We start from the raw sequence: 24984 nt of genomic DNA, 5'->3' as shown, positions 1-24984 counted from the left end.
TATGGTGAAACCAAAAAGTCATGTTAAATGTCAAAATGAGCTCATAAATCCGCCTATCTGGCTTTGTGAGACAGCCCCCTAGTATTGCCAAATGTCAATCCATAAGGTATTACTGTAACCGTAACTAACTTTAGAATTACAGTAGGCAATATCACAGTGAATACCAAGTACAGACAACTTGCGGACTATACATGCAGGCATATCTGCTTTCAAAGTGAAATTCGGATTGATTAATCAATCTTTTTCCCTCCCCTCCTTACTCCAGATGTTGGTAGACCAGCCTTTACCACAGCGGCTAAAAAGCCTGCAACAGCAGCTCCAACCAAAAGGCCTGAACCCCCAAAACCTGCAACCACCTCTCAACGAGACACTTCCTTTAAACGCCCTGCTTCCACGAAGACAGTTGAACCCAAACTGCCACAACCCAAAACAAAACATGCCAAAGATATTCCTCCGAAGAAAGAGGGAAGGCTCCCTGCCATGAACAAACCATCCATGGGCAAGCCCACACCTGCGTCACAAGCCAGCAAACTTACGACCAGCGGTACCCCTCAAAGGAAACATCCCAAACAACCACAGGCTGTCTTGACTTCCACGACTACCGACAAAAAGGCTGCCAATTCCATTACAGCTGCAGAAAAGCCTAGTGCTGCTGCTGCAACAGTTACTGTATCAACAGCTGACATTGTTGAACTAACAAAGCCAGCAGAAGCTGCAGCAGCATACAAGGAACCTGAAGTGATTTCACCAACACCTGAAGTCTCAGCCCAAGAGGAAGTTCCCATCCCAGCTTTCACACAAAAGATCCCAGCTGAGGTGGTCCTGCAAAAGGCTACCCTTGCTGCTGCTCCCTCACCTCCCTCTCCTGTCCAGACAGCCATCCCACCCACTTCGTCATCCCAGAGTCTGCTAGAAAGCACTGATCCTTCAGGAACGACTCACGTACTGACCTCTGCCCCATTGGAGGAGGTCATCACACCTGTAAACCACTCACCGACCCCAGCAGGGGAGACTCTTCATCCAACACAACACCAAGCTCCATCAACATCTGAAGCCCCTTCAGCAACGCCAGTTCTTCTTCCTCCTAAGGTAAATTCTCCCACCAATCTCAATGAGGAGGAGGATGAAGAAGAGAGAGAAGGAAGCCAGCAGGTTTCTGTGTCAGAAATGAGTGGGACAACGCAGCTCACTGAAGAATCTCGTCCTGGGTCAGCGGGACCTGTAGGGGGCGCTGCTTGGAGAGCTGGTGGAGCCCTGTTCTCTGAGCTTGACTCGGAGGAGGTCAGTGGCAGCCAGCAGGGGGCATCGGAGCTGAGTGCCCCGGGAGTGTTGGAGGGCACAGAAAGCATCGATGACCTGGGAGATGCCAGCTTCAAAGGAGCCATTGATATGGAAGGAGCCTCCGTAGGTTCACCAGACTTTGAGAGGGTACCCGACATACCTACCACCGACTTTGATGAGGATGATGACGAAGATGATGAAGATCGAGTCTGTGACATGGACGTGGGCTCGGAGCGGGCAGACGACCCATGTACGCCCAGGCATGTCAACGAAGTCGATGACGAGGATGACGATGTGGAAATGGCCAGTGAGGGTATAACAGAGAGTGGGCTGGAAAGCTATGGAAATGCAGATGAGGATGACTTGGCAGAAGATGAAAGATTGGACAACCTGAACCGAGTAGCGCAGCCACCACCTCCCCCTCCACTGCTGCCATCTGCCCCTGCTGCTCAGTGGGACCAGCCCAACCCGTTTGCTGATCCATGGGCGCAGCCTCTTGTGCCCCAGCAGCCCCTTGTGCACCTCGCCCAGCCTGTACAGCCATCAGCAGTTGCGGAAGGTCCAGTCAGCCCTTCTGCAAACCTCTGGCAAGCGGACTTTGAGACTCAGACCCAGTCTGCAGCACAAGCCTGGCTTCAAGTGGACTCTGCTGCATTTTCCCTCCAAATCCATGATGATTCCAACTCCTCCTCAGTCCAGGATGAGCAACCAAATTCAGAGACCCAAGGTTCCACAGACCAGCCTGGCATAGGCTCCATGCAGACCCTGGTCCTAGCTGCCTCTTCTGCCCCACCCATGTCCCTGTCCAGCACTCTTAGCAGTGATACTAGCACACCTGACGATTCCTGTGATCCTCAGCTTCACATCCAGGAGACACAGGCCCCACTGCTTTCTTTCAAACATTACCCAAAGGACCAGGACCTCGGTGCCCACCTGCAGATGGAGGGTGATGGGGAGAGAGAGGAGGGAGCTGAGGCAGAGATTCTACCTGACAACGAGGTGCTGGGTGGCCCTTTGACTGCCCCTACATCCAACCTTTCCTCCTCCTCAACAACTGAAGATGATGCCAGCGATGTGGAGGGGGAAGCTGAGCTGGAGGACCCTATGGAAGGGCACGGGATCTCCGCCAACTTGACATTTGACAGCCAGCCACGAAACCTGCGCTGCCTGTCAGCACCGGAAGCAGAGGTAGAGGCTGACGGCAGTCTGGGAGGAGATGCCACACCTCTGTCAGCAAATTCGATGGCCTCCTATGGCTTCGACAGCAGCATGACCACAGCGTCCAACTCCAATGCCCAGTCCACAGGGGAGAGCTGCACCAAGAGCCCCGGCATCTTCTCCCTGGAGGAGCTGCCTGAGGAGGCCAAGGATCCTTCCCTAATCCAGGAGCTGCCAGCCGAGCCATCCCTGGCTGAGCAGCACTACATGCATTGCGGGAAACAGGATGCAGAGCCGGCGGAGGACGTCGGCGTGGAGGTGTCTGGGTCTGACGCAGCCCCGGATGTCCCTCTGTCCCGGCCTGAAGATGATCCCAATGACCTGCAGCCCCCCTACTATTCCGCTATCTGTGAAAAGACTGAGAACTCTTTCGCAGGTAATGTATAGTTCTCCATCTCTCTCACAGCCCACGTCTCCTCCCTCCCTCTAATCCAGGCCCCCCGCAGCAAAATGACAGAAAAGATCTTGCTTTTGTAAGTATTGTCATCGTATGTCCTGAAATCTCCGGGGTGGATATAATCAAAGTTTAACCTAAAAGAAAAAGGAAAAAAGAAAATAAAGGGAATAAATGAAGACGACAGTGTCACTCCTCTAATTTTGAATTTTCAGAATAAGTATTGGGCTTAAACTCCTGTATGTGCAATAGCTACTATCATGTTGTGTGTTAGTGTTTGTGTGTGCGTGCGCGTGTTTGTGGTTTTCTTTTTTAATTAACACTGCATTTATCTGGTCACCCTGAACTGTCGTGGCATTGACTTGTCTTGTTTACTGTGCAGCTCGTGAAGGAGGAAAAAAAAGAATTTGACTGAGAAGCGAAGAATCAAATGTAACGTCCTTTCCCCCCCATGTGTACTTATCCTACTTTTTACGCAACAACAGAGGTGACAACCGAAACTATGTCTTGATTGTACTCTATGATTTCTTACGATGCAGACATCCTTCCCCTCCTTTATCCCCCCATCACGCCTTGTCTCATTGCACTTTAACGCGAACCCCCCCCCCCCCATCCCATCCCATCCCATCCCCTTTCTCTTGTTTGTGCTTCTGTTGAAGCAGTGACCGTTAAAGCTTTGAATAAAGATTTAGATTTTTACCATTCAGCGCTCTATTCCCGGACAGTTTTATTGGGGCTGTGTGGCGAGTTTTCTCCGTGCGAGACGAAGCCGTTCGACAACCGCCGTTCGTTTCAAGGGGTTCCTCTCACTCGCGCACACATTCCACACACGCACACACTTGTGTGACTTTTGATTTTTCGCCATCGGATCTGCGACGCCATCGTCCCGTGGATGCCTACTGGTCAGACACATAACCTACATCTTAACCGATCGTCACGCGTTTACTCGCACACAAACTAACACGGCAGCCGGGGGTTTTGTCGGACGACGGACTCGAGGGGAAAGCCTTCGTGGAACTCATCCGTCCGCCGAGACGAGCGACTCGGCGTCCACTTCCACGGAACTTGCTGGTCTGCAACATCTGAAAGTATCTATTTATTTATTTATTTATCTATTTATTTATTTATTTAGTATTCTGAGTCGAACGCGCCTTTTCACCCCGTGACACGAGCGTTGGCGTTTCGACCAACCAGGAAGGTTTGATCGCCCCATCGTCAACCTTCACATGTGACAGCACCCATCTGGCTTTGCTGCTGCAGTTTCTTTTCCCCCTCCGTTCTTTTTGGGTGTATACTTCTTTTTTTTTTATCTTTACTCTCTTTTTTTGTTGCATCTGTACTGCACCGTTTTACCGCACTGCCTTGTTAAGGTCAGCAGGACTCATGCATGTCACCATGTTTATCTGACGGGTTTGGTTTGTGTTCAGGTTTAGTCCACCAGTCACAAGGCTCCAGGGCTTTGTGGTTGCTAACTTGTGGCCCTTTTCCACTACACGGTACCGGCTCGGCTCGGCTCGACTCGCTCCCGTGTCGTTTTCCATTACCGTAACAGTACCCCCCCCCCCCTCAGCGTAGCTGGTCGTCATAGCGACGCCTAGTTTCAATTTAAAAAATGTACTTTTAAGAGGACGCCGCTTCGGTATGTAAAAGATGCCGGGCGATGTCCCGTTGATGACGCAGTGCTGCGTTTCTCTGGCCAATCGGAGGTCCGCGTTGATTTTGGTACCCGCTCCAGTTTTTTCTGGAACCTCGACAAAGGTGGTACCAGAAAAGTGGTAACGGTTACCAAAATGCCGGTACTTTCCAGTCATGGAAAACGGGGAAAAAAGGGCGAGTCGAGCCGGTACCATGTGGTGGGAAAGGAGTCTTGAATATGCTGTTAAGTCTTAAATATGCTATCGAGTAATGGATCCTCAGTCTCGTAAGCTGCTAGTGAGGACAACCAAATGGTGACTAAATGGTGTCATCGGACCATTCGGTGACTCTCATTAAGGTCCGAATCATGGCCAACGTCAGTGATCAGTTCTAAAGCCATTCCGTTGTCAGAGCTTGTTGTTGATGCTGGATGTTCATAAGTGCATGGAGGAACTCTTGTCTTGCATGTCCTCATTTGGTATACTAACTCTTGAGCGCCACTCACGGGTGATGAATGTTACTGCTCATGATATGCTTTTCTTTGATTGGTTGTTCACGTCACACAATAGCTGTTAAGTGATTGCATATACAGGAAGCTGGCCACTTTGTTCTGCACCAAAAAACAACCCCGGGGTCGCATTTAAAAGGGTTAAGACGTAACAATATCGCACAGTTGTGCTGTCCTGTAGTTTCAACCACCACCCCCCAGCAATCTCACCTCACCTGGCCATCGTCTACTTAAGATACCCCCCACCCCTTTTAATGTACTAGATCCCAAGGCTTCGCTGTAAGGGTTCCCACGCATCCTGACAACCTGGAAATTTATATACTTGTTTTTCAGTCACCTGTAAAATCACACAACAGATCAAATGTCCTGAAAATATTCGAGGGCTGATGCAGGAAATGGCTCAGGAGTGTGATGGGCCATCGATAATATTGGACATTTCAGGTCGTAACTTCAAACTTTTGCTTAACATGGTTCTGATAATTGGGTTACGTTATACTCCACTATAAAAGACGCCGTTGTACAGCTGTGTCCAGCAGTGGTCCCGTGTCCAAAATCTTCACAACGAAGCCGCCGGATAGTGATACGTTAAGAGTGGGAACCCTGGCAGTGAACCCCTACATATAACGGGAGTCGTTAATGATAAAGTGCAAATAATTAAGGACAAAATACTCGCTAGGCCAAGTTGTTACTGTATCCTTTTGGCTGAGCTTTGGGGCCTGGCCTCACAACGCTTCCTCTATTCTTTCACCTTGCTGAGTCTGACCTCTCCTTTTGCATTTGCACACTGCACTGCTTCCACTGTCCTGCTGCCTGTCTCTTGTGTTGATGTAACGCCACGCTACCATCATCTTCCCTCCCGCTTCCTCTCGCACACAGGGCTCAGCAGCGCGCTGCCATACCCGCACCACCGCCATCACGCCACACACGCCAGACCTCACTGCGACACCCTCCGAGTGACTCCACCGCTGCTGAGCGGCGCTTCCCTTCGACCCCCGAGCCCCGGCCCTCAGACACCCAGCCCGCAGCTCCGCCGGCTGGAGCAGCACCAGAGGCAGTTGATGGAGCTCCAGCAACGCAGGGAGGGACCCAGCGGACCCACAGAGGAGGAGAAGGGGGAGCCAGGCCGTAGGGCAGAAGAGCAGAAAAAGAAAGAAGAGGAGGAGGAGAAGTGGTTGAGGCAGGAGGAGACGGAGAAGCAGAAGCGAGAACTCCTCCACCTCCAGCTTCAGCAGCAGCAGGAGGAGCTGAAGCAGAGGCAGCAGATCATGCAGTGGCAGCAGGAGCTCCAGCAACAGCAGTCGTCTCCTAAAGGCCAGTCTGTCGTGCTCCTGTCTCCCTCCTCTGGCCTGTGTACAATCTATGAAGCCCTGGAGAACAGCGAAGAGGAGGAGGACGCCGGGACGAAGGAGGGGAAAAGAAAGCAGGAAAAAGCACTTGATGATCAGCACGAAAAGGTGACGTCGTCAGACGCCGATAACAAAATTAAAAGCTCTTCTTCCTCATCAACTGCGAGCCCTCCCCTCCCGGCCTCCCCTCACACCCCTACCAGCGGCCAGCTCGCTGACATTAGTGTCCCGACCCGGTGCGGAGGTTCCTTTACCCCTGCGTCCCCACCTCCAGAGCTGGAGTGGGGTAAGAAGGTGGACATAGTCCAGCAGCTGATCAACCAGACGCTGCTGCTGAATGGAGACGGTTGCTCCCCCTTGCTGCTCCTACCGGGAGGAGGAGGAGGCACACTGAGCCCCCTCGAGAGCAGTCTCTGGCCCACCCTGCTGACCCCGCCCTCAGCCACCGTCACCTCAGTCAGCAGTTTCTCCCCAGAGGCGGCCGGGAGCTCGCCGCAGGGAGAGTGGACGGTGGTGGAGCTGGAAACGCATCACTGACGAACCGCGAGAAAGACCAGTGTGCGACATCTCTCCCTCACTGTGCTTGAATGCTACAGATTCTAATGACGGGGGTCGACCGATATGTTATTTTCAGAGCTGATACTCTTTGCAATCAGGGAGCCCCGATAACCGATATTTTGGACTAATATGCATTTGCAGTAAAATTGAAAATGTTGGGTGTCGAAATTTAACAAACTCCAACACGAAACTCAACAAATTGAACTAGACGTTCGCTGTTGCATTCACGTTCCATGAGACTCGACATTAGCTTACATTATTATGACCATCGGCTACCTTATAACATGTAAAAACAAAAACTCACATGGGCGAGTAATGTTAACGTTCCAGTTGCACTGGCACCAACGTTAAAGATGCAGCGATCGCTGCGTAAACTGTTGTCACAATAGCTACCTGTATATCACTGCAACAAAGTGCACTATTCTGACATTTTCAGCGGTGTAACTGGGAAACCGGGCCATGCTTGTCGTCACAGAACTCGATCATAAGACTGTAGCGTTTTTGCGACTTCAGCATAGAGGATTGCGATGTTTATAGCGGTTTCGGCAATATCTGCTGCCTTCATTTTCAAAACGCAGCTCTGCTGGCTCACGGGAGCTGCTCCGGTCTGCAAATGCATTCCTCTGTGGCACAGCAGCCTTCAGCCTTGATAGGCTATTTATTACTCGTGCCGTGTAGCCAATCCGATGGGGCTGTGGGCAGGGCGTTGCTCGAGACCACAGAGTGGCGACTACAGACAGGCGGCTGCCTCAGAGCCAAAGTAGCAAATTTTTTAAAATTTATTTATTTTATCGGCAATCGGATTGGGGGGAAGAAATCCGACAGTCGGCCGGGCCGATAATCGGTCGACCCCTAATATAGAGGTGTTGATGCAATTTAATTCAAGAGTTGTGGTACTGTAGATCAGTGGTTCTCAACATGGGGTCAGGGCCCTCAAGGAGCTGCCGGATGGGGGGCCTTGAGATGATCAGAAATGATTGAAAGTTTCGTTCACAAAATAGGTAGTAGTTACTTAGCTAATAAGAGTGGAAACTGCTTATCGTGATCAAAGGTCCCTGGATGGAATCGGTCAAGTCGGTTTTATTTGTATATTATAGCCCAATATCACAAATGACAAATCTGTGCTAACGCTGTTTAAACAATCTACATATTGTGATCAACCGGTCAGCTTAACGCGATCATTCTGGGTTTTCCATACATTTGCAAAAAAAGGTACTTCAGGAAATCTAATGTTAAAATATTTAATTGTTTTTTTTTTCGTTTACTCCCACGATACTTAACAGTGCCACCTCAGCTCTGAACAGATCTCCTCTCAAATCACCAGATAGCCTAAAGTGGCTTGGATTTACTTTTCTTTTTAAGTCTCAGCCTACTATTAATGTACTTTAAGCAATGTTACTGTTTAAGCTACTGATATGTTGTTACTGACGGTAGGCTACTGCCTTTCAGTCAATTTAATCAATAAAATAAGAGAAGCTGTCTGTTTAATTACCAAGTATACACACGTCAATTAGGTGGTCATCCAAAATGAGGAAAAAAAACAACTTCGCCGAAAGTGAACGAATATTTATCGTTGATCATACTGGCCTGGATGGATGCGATCACGATAAGTAGTTTCCAATTCAGCAGAAAGCAAGCAATTAATGTTGCGTAATACATAGTAGCCTTTTTTACTTCCTGTAGGTGTCGCATGAAGGATTTTTGCTTTGTAAATATTTGATGATGACGACGGCAAATGTTTTTAGAATCATGTATGCTTTTATGGTATTAAATTGAATAAACTCAACCAAACTGGGGGGGGGGGTTGAGAACCACTTGCTGTAGATTACTACTGGAAGACACAAACATTGGATTATGAGCATGCAGATATACATGCTCACATCTACTGTACTGTTGGTAATATGGCCTTGAGCTCAATGAATATCCAGTTTAGGACACAGGCAGATTTGCCTGCACCTGTAACGTATATGAACTGTATGAAGGCAAACATGTAAACCTCTGGTCAAATAAGCACACACAGACGTACCATTTGCAGGGTTTTGCTGAAATGTGATCTTTGACCTTTTTCTCCAAATTGCACATTTACTGTTCTGTGGTGTCGGGAGAGGCTTTTTAGTCACATCTTGCTTTACACCCATCGTGACACACAGAAGTGTCACGACACCACACTGGCTCTTAACCTACAATCCTGCACCCGTCTTACCTCATATTGGCTATCTTATATCACTGCAAATGTGGACATAATGCTGACTGATGGGGCTGCACTGGAATGGCTTAATGGTCATACATGCACCTACTCGCACCAAAAAAATGAACCTTGGCTTTTTAGGCAAACATCAACCTAATGATTCGCCACCACTACTGATGAACAGATGAACACTGAACACTCGACTTTTGTGCCAAATCAGGTTTCCATGTATGGCCACATACTATATGCACACACGCACACAAACCCACCAACAGTGCCACATGGCTGCAGCCATCCACTCCTGTGATATTCCTGAAGTTTTTCATGACTTTATGTACTCCCTTTAACTTAAGCAAAAAAAGGCCTTCATGGTTATAGTGTTATTTTTAATGTATTCCCAGGGAAGAAGTACTTAAATTGAATATTTACACCAGAATTTTCCTGCTACTGAGTAGTAATGCGAGTCTGCTGAAGCTTAAGGAGCCCGAGTTGTAAATCCTACCTAGGTCGAGTTTACGTTGCTTTTTGTCACTCTCCTAGTAATTGTCTGAGTAAGGTTATCCAACGCCTGATCATTGCCTTAGTTTGGTTATCACCTTTAGAAGACTGGAATGTTGGGTTTACTAATGGAAAATGTCATTTTTGTCCTCTTCCATGTGACTGTTTGGTATTCATAGACCTTGTCGTAGAAAATGGAAATAACTGAGCACTTTTTATTTTTATTTTAGCACTGCCCAAGCACAGTTTTGTTTACATGTGTCACTCTAGGATGCCATGTCTGACTTTTTTAAGGACGGGGACTGATGGTAATCTATCAAATTACAGACATGTGCTATGCGGACGTTATCAGGTAATATACGAGTATTGGAGAAGTAATTGTCGTGTAACCCCTGGTTATTGGTATGTAACATAACCATTGTAAAGCTACCATGACATTCAGTATTCACCTTAAACCCAAATCTAACCAGTTACTTCCCCGCAGCACAAAAGGGTTGAAAACGTGTTTGGCAGAGTGGGATTTGTGAATTTATCTCGTTGTTTTTGATGTTGATTATATTTTAACAGAAAAGGGACCGAGTGTCCACACATCCAGGCACGATATTCAGGTGCTAGCCAAAAAAACATTTCATTGCAGGATACAAAGGAGAGCGGTCTGCACACCGTTAAACTCCCAATAAATAGTTTTATTCTCCAACACTAGAACAGCCGGGATCTCACTCCTACCTATAACGACCATGGGCGGTCAAAATGACCGCCGGTTTTTACCCAATTGAGATATCAATGCACTGCATGTTAGTATGTCCGTTAGGAAACGACTGACATCAAAATTAACCTTTTGACAGCTATAATACTATTTTTAAACTATTTAAACTTAGGAGGGACATGGTCGAACTTGAATAGCAAAATTGAAAAAGTGAAAGGGAAAACGCATATTGCTCATCTAACACAGTGTTTCTCAACCCAGTCCTCAAGGACCCCCTATCCTGCATATTTTCTTTGCAACCCTGAATAGGTGCCTGTTTGTAGTTATTCAACCAATCAGCAATGAATTTTGTCAGCCGTTGCACACCTTGCATAATTAAGTGCTGCGAGATGATTGGTCGAGTAAGTACAAGCAGGGCTACCTATGCAGGGTTACAATGAAAATCTGCAGGATAGGGGGTCCTTGAGGACTGGGTTGAGAAACACTGAAACCGTAACAAGGCCTATAAAACGTGACATGTAAAAACAACAACTGAAAATAACCATTGAAAATGGTCCTAAACAACAACCTGAACTTAAAAACTACTAGAACCACGATTTTTAAACTCTAGTCTGTCAAGGTAAATACCAAATTGAGATATGAATCCATTACATGTGTTAGTATGTCTGTTGAGAAACTGACACCAAAAATAACATTTTAACAAATTTTAATACTATTTTTCAAACAATTTAGAATGACCGCTGTCCAACGCCTCGGTGGTAGTCATGGTGCATCTGAAACCAGACATGTTGGAAATAATCACAAATCAAGTTTAGACCATTTCTCTGCACTGGAGAACATCTGTTGTGTTTCTAGAACGGGGCAATGAACGTCGCGACGGAAATGACGCGACCAACACGCAAATTACAAGCCGTCATTTTGACCGCTCATGGTCGTTTTAGGCAGATCTTCTAAATTCTTTTGTGCAATCGATCTAAAACTCATTTCAGTGCAAATATATGCCATTTTAGGAGCACTCACGGAGCGGCAGGTCGCTGTCTTTTTTTCTTTTTTGGTCGCGGTTATTAAACTTTGAAAATCCAAAACTGTCAAAATGGCCGCCTTGGGGCAACGCTTCGACCCGAGATCCTCCTGAGGCCTGAGGCAGACCTCACTCCTTGGTACCCTGCAACGGTTATCTTTAACAGCACATTATAACGACAAGGATGTAGAAAAGACCCTATTCATGTTATTCAGTAAAACCACCAGTCATTGTAGTTCAGTTACATCTGAACGGCCTTTAATTTAGTGTGACTTGACTGTTTGCTCAACAGGTCAAAGGATGTAAAGCAGAACATTTTCCTGAAGAAACTGAAACCCGACACTGGTTTTAGGCTGCCGTACAAACAGCATTGTCTTTATCATAGAAAATGGTGTCGAATACTGACAAGGGTTGGCTGTCTGATTGTAGGATGTTGTTGGTTTTATTTCACTTATTCCAGTTTTATAGTTACTGGCCTGGCCATGAGTCTAGACTCATGCGCAGTTTGGTGCTTTTTTGGGTAATGTTGCTCAGATTTGAGATGTGTCCATGGACGCAGACAGAGGAGGGATTTCTACGGAAAAAGATGGTGACCAAAATCAAACCAGGTTTTGGTTTTTTTTTTTTGGTGGCGGTGGTGGTGGGCGATGGAATGGAAGGTTTCTGTGGTAGTGAATTTTTAGGGTGTCATTTTAGAGGCTGCATTATCGATAATGCAGTAAAAAAAAAATGTTACTGAAGTATATTTGTGTCTTATTGTGAATGTTCATTTCCACGGTGACTTTGTCTGCTTCCGTCGTCTGTATACGTGGGAGTGAGTGGTGGTTCATTTTAATCTGCTTCAGTACATCATGTCGGTGGTCTTGAATCGATGTGTCTGTTAACCAAACTGAAGATCTTTGTCCCATGAGCAAAGTCTGGAAAAAAACTGAGATGGACTTATTAGCATCCGTACAACCTCACTGACTCTCAAGATGGAAATTTTTGCCCTCTCCTGATGTTGGATCCTGCAAACAAAATATCCTTTACAAATGCCCATGAGAGGATGTTCTCAGGGTCTTATCAAATCCACCTTGCAGTAGCTGAAGCGAGTGCTTGTTTACTGGTGTGACTTGGTACATTCCATGCGTCGGGGTCTGCTTTTTGCAGTCCTACATCCCAACATGAGGAACATCATGCACGGTAGTGCATTGTTTTGATAAAGCTGGACTTTTAAATTGTGTGTTATTTTTAAACGTGTTCTCTGTGGTGTTTATGTATATCTGTGTACATTAGACTTGTAAAAAAAAAAAAAAAACTGCTGAGAGCCTGCTTACTGTAATGAAGGGAAACTGCACTGGAATTTAATTTTGTACTGTAGAAAAATCTAGAAGTATGGTAGGTTTTTTTTTCTAAAAGAGTAATTCAATAGGATATTAAAACTATGAAGGATATTTGTTGTGAAGGGCAGGTATATTATGGTTTGTTGGAGTAAACTGCTGTTGTCTGTGAGCCCTAGTAAGTTCACTTCTACGTTGTCCAAGAACAAGTCAGAAAAACGAACCCAGATGGACCTGTGCTACGGAGCAAACTGAACCTTTTCACGGTTATTATAACCCACCATGTAGGACAAAAGACTGAACAAGCTTCAAACCATTCTTCTGAATATTACTGTGCTGTAAGTAATTTCCTATTTTGTACATTTTTGTAATTTATCGCAAATCAAGGAAAGACGTTTGAGTCATGGTAGATGTTCTTGTTGAAATGATGGAAATTCAAAATTCTCTTGTTGCGTGGCTCTGAATCATGGCTGCTCGGTATCATTTCCCGATTCTTTGATAATAAATTTTTTTTCCTCATGAGAACATGCAGGTTTTCCTTTTTATTGACAAGAAAAATATATCTGAAAAAACATACAAAAACCACTCTGAATCAAACAACAAAGCACAAAAAAAGTGCAGTGAACTTTGACATTAACACCAGCTCCAGTAATACAAGTATAAAAATGACCCGTGCTTAACCGGACATGGGAATTAACATACTGGCAACAAGAAACACAGGCAGCGATGGCTTTAAGTTGAACTAGGGCTTGGCAAAATTCAAGGTGAACACCTTTTTAAAATGTATTTGAACAACACTTGTATGCATACGGTCTATAAAATGAGGGAAAAGGAAAACTCGATAGTTGACTGAGTCATCTTATGGTCACAGGACCTGTTTTGTGTTTTAACTGCGGCTGCTCCAAGCAACCTGATTGATGCATAAACATGAGCTTAAAACCAGCCTCTCAGATAGAATAACATATACACACACAACATAAATATTAAGACTTAATTTGGTGGGCCAAAACCAATAAAACAATCAGCCAGATTCAGGTACAACTTCACCTGGAGGATTTGTCAGAACTACTTCACATATGAGTACTGTTCTTTGGAAATGATCATCATGCTGGGTAAACCTGTTTTACATGCTGTGGAATGCTGCCCTCTGGTGATGCTTTGCACATAAATGCCCCTTTTCCACTACAGGGTACCGGCTCGACTCGACTTTTTCGTTACTGGAAAGTACCGGCATTTTGGTAACCGTTACCACTTTTTTGGTACCACCTTTGTCGAAGTTCCAAAAAAACTGGGGCGGGTACCAAAATCAATGCAGACCAGCTATGCTGAGGGGGTACTGTTACAGTGATGGAAAATGACCCTCTGCGAGTCGAGTCCAGCCGGTACCATGTAGTGGAAAAGGGGCAAAAGACTCAACACACAAACAGGAACTCCCTCACCCACCTTTTCCCACTCACAGAGGTACACTCTTGCATTCGGTAAAGTCATTCTTGCAACCTGGGAAACTGTCATTGGTCTTGGGCGTTTGCTCGGACAACAGCAGTTCCAAGAGGTAATTTGTAGCACTGCAGGATGAGGGTTCCTCGCTGCCCACACATAACAGCTTGCGATACGTGGCCTGGGGTACCTCACACAGGATCCTGAAAACATACACATCAGTACATCATATCATAGCTCCAGCTTCTTAAACCATTTCTACTAAACCCAACACCAACCCATTTTGTTAACACAAAAAGCTTTTGAGATGAGAACCACACACACTGACTAGAATGTCAACATTGGGCACACAGAACACAAACCCAACAGACACACACTTAATAATCGCTGACTTTTGTTTCAGCGACAACGAACACAATCTCAGACTGGCAGAGTGTTAAGCGGGGGCTACGACGCGATCCAGTCCGCCAGTAAGTGTACTGATGCACGCTCACTAATCCAGCTAAGAAGGTTGAATCAGGTCATCTGGACACAACGTTTATTGACGTACGTTTCATCACTCATCTAACTGACATCTCCAGTCTAAACTGACTGCAGGTATCCCCACCCTTATAAACAATACAGTTGCCTAACAACCGGACCAACGACCAGTTTCACGTGCAAATATGGGTGTGCCCATTAACCAGCGTTTCATGGCCATGTGTACTATTCAGAGGATTGGGGAATAGTTGCTATTACAACACTGTAAGATGGCGACGGGTGTACTCTTAGTGCTCCCCTCCTCGGTTCAGGGACCGTCATTCCCTTACAATGCTGTGTTTGCAACTATTCCCCAATCCTGTGTGAATAGTACACATGGCCATCGAAACTCTAGTTGATGGGCGCACCCATATTTGCACTGTATTGTACTGTATTGTTTATAAGGGTGGGGATACCTGCAGTCAGTTTAGACTGAAAACGTCACTTAGTTGAGTGATGGAACATATCTGTCAATAAACGTGTCCAGATGAACTGATTCAACCTTCTTTGAATTTCACTAGTAAGTTAATGGCACCCTCAGCACAAATACATAGCTTAGAATTCAGCAACATTACATAATACAAGTTTCAGCAAAACATGAAAAAAGCACAGCACAGCCACAGTATTTAGAGTTGACATGTCACTGAAATAAGTTACTTTGATTAAAAGTGATTATTCTTTTTTTTTTGGATCAATCTAATAATCCATTCTGTAAGGCCCAAGTGGCCATGGTCAGGAGGCCCTTCTGCCAGATGGCCAGTCTGTCAGTGCACACACACACACACGCAGTAGTATTTTTACAATGGTATTTTGGGTACATCATGTTGCCACACCATGCTCTTCTAGCTACCTGTGCTCATAACTCTGCAACGTAACCCTGTCAGGTTCATAGATGAGGCTGAGATGAATTGGGTATTAACATTACTGCTGAGAGCTGCGATTGCTCATCACAGCACCCACCTGCTGCCACTCGACATCCTCAAACAGCATTTGGGTACAAAAATCCATGCCATAGTGTGTCATATAGAGAGAACAACACAGTAAGACAATGTGTACCAGTCAAGGATGTCCTCTGTCTCGGGGTCGGGCTGTACCTGGACCCACTGACCAATTGACCATATCTTCACAGTAACAGCGTCCGTCACATTTTCGCCATCTCTGCCGCTCTCGGTCTGCATCTCGGGAACCTTCTCCTCGTGGCACAGGAAGTAGCTGAGGGGGACACACACAGATACACACATACACTACCGTTCAAAAGTTTGGGATCACCCAAACAATTTCGTGTTTTCCATGAAAAGTCACACTTATTCACCACCATATGTTGTGAAATGAATAGAAAATAGAGTCAAGACATTGACAAGGTTAGAAATAATGATTTGTTTTTGAAATAAGATTTTTTTTACATCAACCTTTGCTTTCGTCAAAGAATCCTCCATTTGCAGCAATTACAGCATTGCTGACCTTTGGCATTCTAGCTGTTAATTTGTTGAGGTAATCTGGAGAAATTGCACCCCACGCTTCCAGAAGCAGCTCCCACAAGTTGGATTGGTTGGATGGGCACTTCTTTGAGCAGATTGAGTTTCTGGAGCATCACATTTGTGGGGTCAATTAAACGCTCAAAATGGCCAGAAAAAGAGAACTTTCATCTGAAACTCGACAGTCTATTCTTGTTCTTAGAAATGAAGGCTATTCCAAGCGAGAAATTGCTAAGAAATTGAAGATTTCCTACACCGGTGTGTACTACTCCCTTCAGAGGACAGCACAAACAGGCTCTAACAGGTACTATTTAATGAAGATGCCAGTTGGGGACCTGTGAGGCGTCTGTTTCTCAAACTAGAGACTCTAATGTACTTATCTTCTTGCTCAGTTGTGCAACGCGGCCTCCCACTTCTTTTTCTACTCTGGTTAGAGCCTGTTTGTGCTGTCCTCTGAAGGGAGTAGTACACACCGGTGTAGGAAATCTTCAATTTCTTAGCAATTTCTCGCATGGAATAGCCTTCATTTCTAAGAACAAGAATAGACTGTCGAGTTTCAGATGAAAGTTCTCTTTTTCTGGCCATTTTGAGCGTTTAATTGACCCCACAAATGTGATGCTCCAGAAACTCAATCTGCTCAAAGAAGTGCCCATCCAACCAATCCAACTTGTGGGAGCTGCTTCTGGAAGCGTGGGGTGCAATTTCTCCAGATTACCTCAACAAATTAACAGCTAGAATGCCAAAGGTCTGCAATGCTGTAATTGCTGCAAATGGAGGATTCTTTGACGAAAGCAAAGTTTGATGTAAAAAAAATCTTATTTCAAATACAAATCATTATTTCTAACCTTGTCAATGTCTTGACTCTATTTTCTATTCATTTCACAACATATGGTGGTGAATAAGTGTGACTTTTCATGGAAAACACAAAATTGTTTGGGTGATCCCAAACTTTTGAACGGTAGTGTACCTAAACAGTGAAAATGAACACCAAGTAAGGATATAATGGAAGATCTGTGACATCGCTCAAGCGAATATAATCATCAAATGCTTGTATGTTCTACTGTCAACAGTGGGAATCGAAGATGCAACTCTTTAGTCGCAAGAATATTCTTTGGCTTGTTGCCCCGATCCTCCATCCCTTTCAGTGCTCTTCCTCTCTTTCACTCGGCTCGACTCACTATTCTGTGTCAGTGAATTCCTGCTGTCCATCTGTCTGGTGTTGCTGGTCATCTTTGAGCCACTCAACGTTCCACCGCATGTGTTTGTACAGGCCAGTGTCGGCCTGAGCCAGGAAGGGTGCCGGTTCACAATAGCGGAACATGGTTAGCCTCACTCTGTCCACCTGGAACTGTCCTATATAAAGCTGAGACAAACTGGCACACAGAGAGACAGGGGTGACAGACAACATCAATGGTTAGTTGGGTAGAAAGTTGTGTCAGAAAGGAACACATAACATCCATCCATCATCCAAACCACTTATCCTGCTCAGGGTTGCGGGGATGCTAAAGCCTACCCCAGCAGTCACTGGGCGGCAGGCAGGGAGACACCCTGGACAGGCCGCCAGTCCATCACAAGGCCGACGGACACACACACATTCAGACATGGGGACAATTTAGCATGGCCAATTCACCTGACCTACATGTCTTTGGACTGTGGGAGGAAACCGGAGCCCCCGAAGGAAACCCACGCAGACACGGGGAGAACATGCGAACTCCACACAGAGGATGACCTGAAACGACCCCCAAGGTTGGACTACCCCGCGGCTCGAACCCAGGACGTTTTTGCTGTGAGGCGACCGCGCTAACCATTGCGTGGTCGCCTCACAGCAAGAACGTCCTAGGTTACACATAACATGGACTGAAGAAAATAAGAGGATTCAAGCTCACGGAGTTTATTAGTATAACTTTTTTTCCCTCCCTAACATAAAATTTTAATCTTCCCTTACGAAAAAAACAAAACAGTAGTTCCAAATAGATACAATTCTTTTAAAAGTCTAACCAGGTGAGGGGGGGGGGGGGGAGTGAAATAACATTTCCTTAGTGTACATGGATATGTCTGCACAATCTGGAAACATAAAAGTTTTCTTTTTTTGTGTTGTCTACATTTTCATATTGAATTTAAGCGGCACTGAGTATTTACGATTTATTAACCCCTAATTAAATCAAATAAATGTTCTCACATTGAGAAATATTGCTTAAAGATGGACTGACTTGAAGCCATAGCACCTTTCGTACGAGAGAGGAGGAGGTTGTATACAAGTGTAGAAAATTATTTTTTCATTCTACTGGAAAAATTAACAGTGAGACAATTGGTAGCTGATAAAGGCAGCCATTGATAATAGACAATTATTGATGGTAATTTTTCAAAAATATATATGTTAAGTCATGAAGAACATGCTGTCTTATGTGGAAGTGTATTTTCTTCTTGTAGAGGATTTGAAATCAAATGTTCCCCTATCAAAAATGAGAAAACGTTGGGTTTCGAGACGTAACTGCGAAAATGGGTAACACTATTAAAGTATGTTATGGTGCAGAACGTTCCTGGACATATCGGGGTTATAGAAATATAAAAGCATCAATATAGAGAGGCGTAAATGTGAGCACAACTTCTGTTTCTGATTGTGCGTATTAAATACCTGTCAGGATCGGTCTCGACCAAAGACACAAGGTTGTGTTTAGCAAAGGCCAGCACCAGCTGCTCCAACCTGGCACACAGCCTCTGAGAAAACTGCAGCAGCTGTACACACACATAAATATATATATATATATATATATATATATATATAGTAAGACAGAAAGACTTTTTTTGTCATTGTATTCTTACAACTAATTTGTCTTCTGCATTTAACCCACCCTATTGTATCGGAGCAGTGGGCAGCTGCAGCGCCCGGGGACCAACTCCAGTTCTTCTTTCCATTGCCTTGCTCAGGGGCACAGACAGGAGTATTAACCCTAACATATATGTCTTTTTGATGGCGGGAGGAAAGCGGAGCACCCAGAGGAAACCCACGCAGACACGGGGAGAACATGCAAACTCCACATAGAAAGGACCTGGGACGACCTGGGGTTTGAACCCAGGACCTTCTTGCTGTGAGGTAACAGTGCTGACATCTGGGCCACCGTGCTGCCCCAGAAAACTGATTCCTCTGGGGCGATTTATTCTGAAGAAACGTGTATCTCCAAAAACTGACAAAGATACACCGCAAGTGTCTTTCTGGATTCCCTGGAACATAAGACCACCAGTAAATCTGTGTCTTAAATACAGGTTAAATTCTGGTCCACTCAGTAGGTTAATGAGAAATCTGTTTGTACAATTTGATTCTACTTTCATGGTAAGTTTTGAAGCTACTGCAAAGGAAAAGTGTTAAATTGATGCCAAAATAAAACTAGTAACCCTGTCACCACTCAATGTGGCTGATTACATACTGATTGTCAGGCCCTATACAGTTTAGTTTGTTTGGTTTTTGACTTCCTGTTTTATTTTTGTTGGATTCCCTCACTTCTTGTTTGTGTTCATTCTAGGTGTCTTGACTCCCTGTGTGTGTGTGATTGTCCATTGTCTTCACCTGTGCCCCATTATCTCCTCCCCTTATGTGTATAAATGCCTGTTTCCCCAGTGTGTCTTTGTCAGATTGTCTGCATCACTTGTGAGTAGCTTTCCGGCAGTTTTCTTGTGTGTTACCTCGTGTTCCGACCCAGTTTTTCCCCTGAGACCAGTTTAGCCTAGCGTTCTGTTACCTTAGCTTTATCCCACTGTTTGATGGTTTTGACTCTTGCCTGTTTTTTGGACTTCCCTTTCTGCCTCGTGTTTTTGTACCTCTGCCTGAGCTGACTGCCTTTTGTGTACCGACCCTGGACTGTTTAATACACTGCCTTTCCGCACCTGTCTATCTCTGGTCTGCTCTGTGGGTCCCAGTTTGTCTGTCTGAACCTGACACTGATCACCTAAAGCAGGGATAGGCAACATGGTCCAGAAAGGTCCGGTGTGGGTGCAGGTCTTTGTTCCAACCAAGCAGTTACACACCTGATTCTATTAGTCAACCAATTGTCTTTGCTAAGGACCTTGATTTGTAGACTCGGGTGTGTAACTCCTTGGTGGGAACAAAGATCTGCACCCACACCGGACCTTTCTAGACCATGTTGCCTGTCATTGACCTAAAGCAATGTAAACCTTTTTTTTTTTTCTCAGAAGGGCTGAAGTGCTGATATGAGGCCGTTCTCAAGCCAACATTTAAATGGTAGAAAAGACATACTGTTGAGCAGAGGGGCAGAGGGGTGTGTTGGGGCATGGTGCGCTGAGCATTGGATTCCAGGTAGTTGAAGAAAGGCTGGCAGGTGTCCAGTAAATTTGTCAGCATGCTGGCTAGCTCCTTAACCTTTTGATTGCCCTGCCTGCACAAAACACACCAATGTGCAAATGTAGACTGACACGTGTACTAAACAACAAAAAAACAGGTTTGTCAAATGGGTGCAATGTATACTTTTTCTCCCACAGCCCTAGCCATCATTCAAATGTGAATATGTATATTTGGCTTGCTACTAAGATGTATTGCTTCATAAAACAGAATGTGTTGGATCATGTGTAGCGAATTCGGGGGGCAGTCCGGGAGACACTACCCCCCCGAATTCGCTACACAAGTCTGAGACAATAAGAGCAAAATTTGCGGCTCAACTCACTATTTGAAGCAGTGTGTTACTCCCCAAATGGCTAAAATTTCTGGAAAAGAAAATCAAAACAATAATTCCTCGGTCCACTCTCCTAAGTGAGATAAGCAAAATAAGGAACTATGTCAGCATATTGGAGAACTTCCAAACTCCTTTGATTACCTTGCCTATAAAAACACACCAATATACCAAGAAAAAAAAAAACACTTTGCCAAACAACAGGTTTGTCAAACGTCTGCAATGTACACCTTTTCCCATACTGTATGTCCTAGCCATCAGTCAAATTCAAATAAGTATGTTTGGCTTATGTTAGGCGGGGCTTTAGATATAAAAAAAAGTGAGTTAAAATCACTTGGCTCTTGTGTAGCAAAGCTGCAACTTCAACAGCCAAAATGCAATCCATCCATTTATCCATCCATCCATCCAGTCACCTCAACTCCCAACTTGAAGCAGCGTGATGCTCCATTACTATCTGGCGACATGTTAACTTCCTTACCATTCATAAAGTTTATTTTGTAAGCGATCTGCTTCTTGCATCAGTAACTCCAGGTGCAGCTCGACGGGCCGCAGTTTCTCCTCCATCCCTCCCATCTCGTGGAAGAGCAGAGCGGAGCAGCCAGAGTCCGCAGAGGTGAAGCTGCACTGCGGCCACTCATCATACGGGGGCGCCAACCCGCCACCGGCCGCCTCCTCCTCCTCAGCGGTCTCTTTCAGCTCTGACAAACGATACCGACGATAAATTAAGTGATATTTCCACAAGAAGAAAAAAACAACACTGATAAGCATATAAGAATACATACTCATATATATATATATATATATATAAACATAAATAATAAAACCCAGGCAAATGTGATCAACCTTGTCTCGGGTTTGAGGGAGTCTCTGGAGGGTCTCGGAGGACTTGGACCTCTAACTGTTGGGGTGAGTTTACGGCCAACGGGACCTCAAGGGGAGCTTCAGTATGTGACATTTTCTGCAGAGAGTAGCTATAACTTAGGAGTATCTGTAAGAAATATAATTTAACTGAGTTATTGGCTGACCTACAACAACAACAACAACAACAACTGAGTGACTTCTTATAAGTAGTGTAGTCATTAAAATCAGAAATGCCCTCATATAGCAGACAGCACTTACGACAAGCAAAGAGGACTGAACTGACACTGGATGCACAAAACGGAAACGGATAGCCAGCAGCTCACCTGAAATTCAAACATAAAACAGGATTTGTTCCGGGCCAGAGCACCGAAACAAATGGCACGTAATTGCATTTCCAACATGCCACATCCGTGACGTTGAACGCACTCATCTGTCACTAAGTTGCTAGTCATCGAATTGCCCGCGCTGTAGGCGCGAGGGCCCGCCATCACCGCTCGCGGCTATATTTTAGTATTTCCAAAGTTTTGACCTCATGCTCAAATTCAGGATATCCAACATGAAAAATCTACTCATATAGTTTTGTAACGTGTGTGTGTGTGGTGTTAGTGGGTGTGTGTGTGTGTGTGTGTGGCACTTACGATCCTAATTCTTTTTGGAGGTGGGTAGGTATTGTCTCAGAGAGTAAGGGAAAACTCCCAGAAAATTAAAATTATGCATAATTATGCATAAATATGCATTTTTCTAAAAAATGGCAAAAAACACTTTTCTCGGCATTTCAGATGATTCTGAGCATCTTTGATTTTTTTTCACCAATATAATTTTTTTTTCTGGGACTTAGAAATGTTTTGGCATTATGCAAAATATATGCATTTTTGCAAAAATGCACTTATGATCCTCTTTTTTTTTTGGCGGTGGTAGGTATTGTTCCAGAGAGGACCAGAAAAATAGCAGAAAATTAAAATAATTATGCATAATTATGCAAAATATGCATTTTCTAAAAACCACTTTTCTCGGCATTTCAGATGATTCTGAGCATTTGGGGGGAGGGAGTTGGAGTGGGGGGGGGTTTAGGGGCAGGGGGAAGGCGGTTAGCTGGCAGGATGAAGAGGAGGGAGCTTTAGACGGGTGGATAACCAAACCGCTACATTGTAGCGGGGTTCTTCTAGTACGCCTGCTAAAACCTATGTTTAATTTTAGGACAACCGGTTAACAAACACAACGGCATAGACCTAGAGAGTAGATCTAGATTCAAGAGTAGGAAGGCTAAATTAGTCATGTCCTAAAGTGACGTTAAACTTTGTGAGATACCTCGCATGTCATTAATCACATCTGCAAAAGAAAAATAATGACTGTAACACGTGGAGTGTGTTAACTCGAGCCACATACGTAATTATCCAGAGCGATGCAGGTGGCCTTCATGAGCCACGCGTTCAGTAGCCTAGAGCGGAAACGAAACACCGCGTGCTCAACATTCCACGGCGACCATTGAGTCACCTTGACCCGGACTAACGTTAGCGATCACGACACTGGCTAGCGGCTAGCTAGCTAGCCTAGCTAATGATGGCGCTAGCAGTCAGACACGACGCATAATGCACTCGCACAACATTTGCCAAACAAGTCAGGGCTGAAGGTGTACTCAAGAACGTCTTCTTTAGTGGCTATCACTGACTACGTTTACAGCCCCCGTAGCTAGCTAGCACTAACTGCCATCGTATTAGCTGCTAACAAACGTTAGCGAGTAAGATGGCGCCAAGGGCAAACTAAACGCAATAAAGTCCCGGTTTATTCACTTAGGAGTACAGAATCTGCTAACACCAACATAAATGATACTAAAAAAATCTCCCAGCGTTTAAACCGTTTAACAACGTCGTGTACATTGTACGCCTATGCTATGCTATGCTATCGATACAATGCGCCAACTTTGTGCTAGAGTGTCGTAATACAAACTGTATGAGTTATACATTTTCGACAAGAGGGAAGGTTAATGTCTACGTGTTTAGTCTCGTCCCTTACCAGTTTCAGGTCTCTTCGCCTCGGCAAGAAAGACTCTCGCTGCTTCTTCTTCGTCTCCTTCTTATTGAAATGGCGGTTGGAAAGACACATGCGACAGCCTGACTGGCCGAGCAGAGAAAGCGCATGCGCGAAACACGCTCAATCTAAAAAAAGGGGCATTTGATCAATGTGTAATTTCAGTTTAATGGTCAAGTCGACATTTTATATTGAATCCAACACAAAAAATATATAAGTTGATCTATAAGCTTAAATCACAACATTTAGGTCAAATAAACAATCTAATATTTTTAGATTATCGCAATCAGAAAAAATGCATCAAATGAACGACAGCCATTTTTTTAACTTTTTTCAGTGAATGTGCGAATGTGGTTAGAATGTGCTTTGAAAAACAAAAAAAAAACAGTTTCCATGTGGGTTTTTGCTGTATAGACTACAGAAAAATAGTCAAATATGTCAACAACCAAAAAAATCAGATTTGGGCTTGCAGTCTGAACATAAAACCTGATCAGTGTGGGGGTTTATTTATTTATTTATGTTAGACCTGACGGTCCCTGAGGACCAGATTGAGAACCGCAACTATAAACTGATTCTTACCTCACTTTTTCGCTTTCAGTAGTCACATAGACCTCATAATTTGTCTAGAGAAAAATTATTCCTGTTTCTTAGTGAGATCAACAAAGAGACGCAAAGAAGTTAGTGGTAAAAAAAACATTCTTTATTTAACTTTTTTCCCCTAAAAATCGTATTTGAACAAATCTTTAAATCTCATTTGATGTAAATGTAGCAGGAGCAAAAAGTGCCTGCATGTCAATACGCTGAAGTTGGTCAAAATATCGCCTTATTGTTCCCAAGGGAGTAACCTTCTGAGGGTCTTTAAACGTTTTATTGTGTTCCTGGCGCCCTCTTATGGCGTTAGTTGGCACGGGCTGTAGTCGCTGCAAACGTCACTCTCGTTCCTTTTCTCGCGATCAGTGACGAGAGTAGTGGTGGGTGGAGTCTTTGCTCCGCCCCTTCTGGTGAATTTAAATGTTATAAACCACTCGAAAATATGATCCACGCATGCCAGGTGTTTCGTGTGCAATGATTTGTGATGAAGTGTAGTTGTTATGAGTGCCTGCTGTCGTTGTTTTATCGAGATAAATGAATGGTGTTCTGCAAATTTGCTAGCTAGTGTAAACTACTACTGAGACACGTTAGCCCCTAGCTAATGGGTTTGACCCTTTAGCCGAGCGGTTAGCTATGTCTCCTGCGGTGCGGGCGATACAGATTCGCTTCCCGGCCGCGGCAGTTCCTGTGGTTGCGTTGTCCACCGAATTTGCTACAAT

General features: G+C 44.8%; 3 protein-coding genes across 3 annotated transcripts in view; 2 read left to right on the top strand and 1 right to left on the bottom strand.

Moving 5' to 3' along the window:
* Positions 1 to 3055, top strand: part of prr36a (proline rich 36a) — a 50728-nt gene extending 47673 nt beyond the window's left edge. Inside the window, exon 5 of the mRNA XM_056279946.1 lies at positions 266 to 3055. Within this exon, the coding sequence (XP_056135921.1) occupies positions 266 to 2886 (2621 nt within the window). The 3' untranslated portion in view covers positions 2887 to 3055. The remainder of the gene's footprint in view (positions 1 to 265) is intronic.
* Positions 3056 to 5590: 2535 nt separating this feature from the next.
* Positions 5591 to 8726, top strand: LOC130113384 (GRB10-interacting GYF protein 2-like). The gene has a single exon (XM_056280974.1). It carries the CDS (start codon positions 6095 to 6097, stop codon positions 6917 to 6919), a length of 825 nt encoding a protein of 274 aa, XP_056136949.1. The 5' UTR covers positions 5591 to 6094; the 3' UTR covers positions 6920 to 8726.
* Positions 8727 to 14125: 5399 nt separating this feature from the next.
* Positions 14126 to 23749, bottom strand: c5h19orf67 (chromosome 5 C19orf67 homolog). Its single transcript, XM_056279740.1, has 8 exons — positions 23660 to 23749; positions 21629 to 21683; positions 21264 to 21483; positions 20356 to 20494; positions 18739 to 18839; positions 17282 to 17476; positions 15685 to 15840; positions 14126 to 14312 (listed from the first exon to the last, which is right to left on the bottom strand). The coding sequence occupies exons 1-8, from the start codon at positions 23747 to 23749 to the stop codon at positions 14126 to 14128; spliced, it is 1143 nt and encodes a 380-aa protein (XP_056135715.1).
* Between the last annotated feature and the right edge of the window lie 1235 nt (positions 23750 to 24984).

This window comes from Lampris incognitus, chromosome 5, assembly GCF_029633865.1.
Source record: "Lampris incognitus isolate fLamInc1 chromosome 5, fLamInc1.hap2, whole genome shotgun sequence".
Lineage (NCBI taxonomy): Eukaryota > Metazoa > Chordata > Actinopteri > Lampriformes > Lampridae > Lampris > Lampris incognitus.
This window is presented reverse-complemented; position numbering and strand designations above follow the sequence as displayed.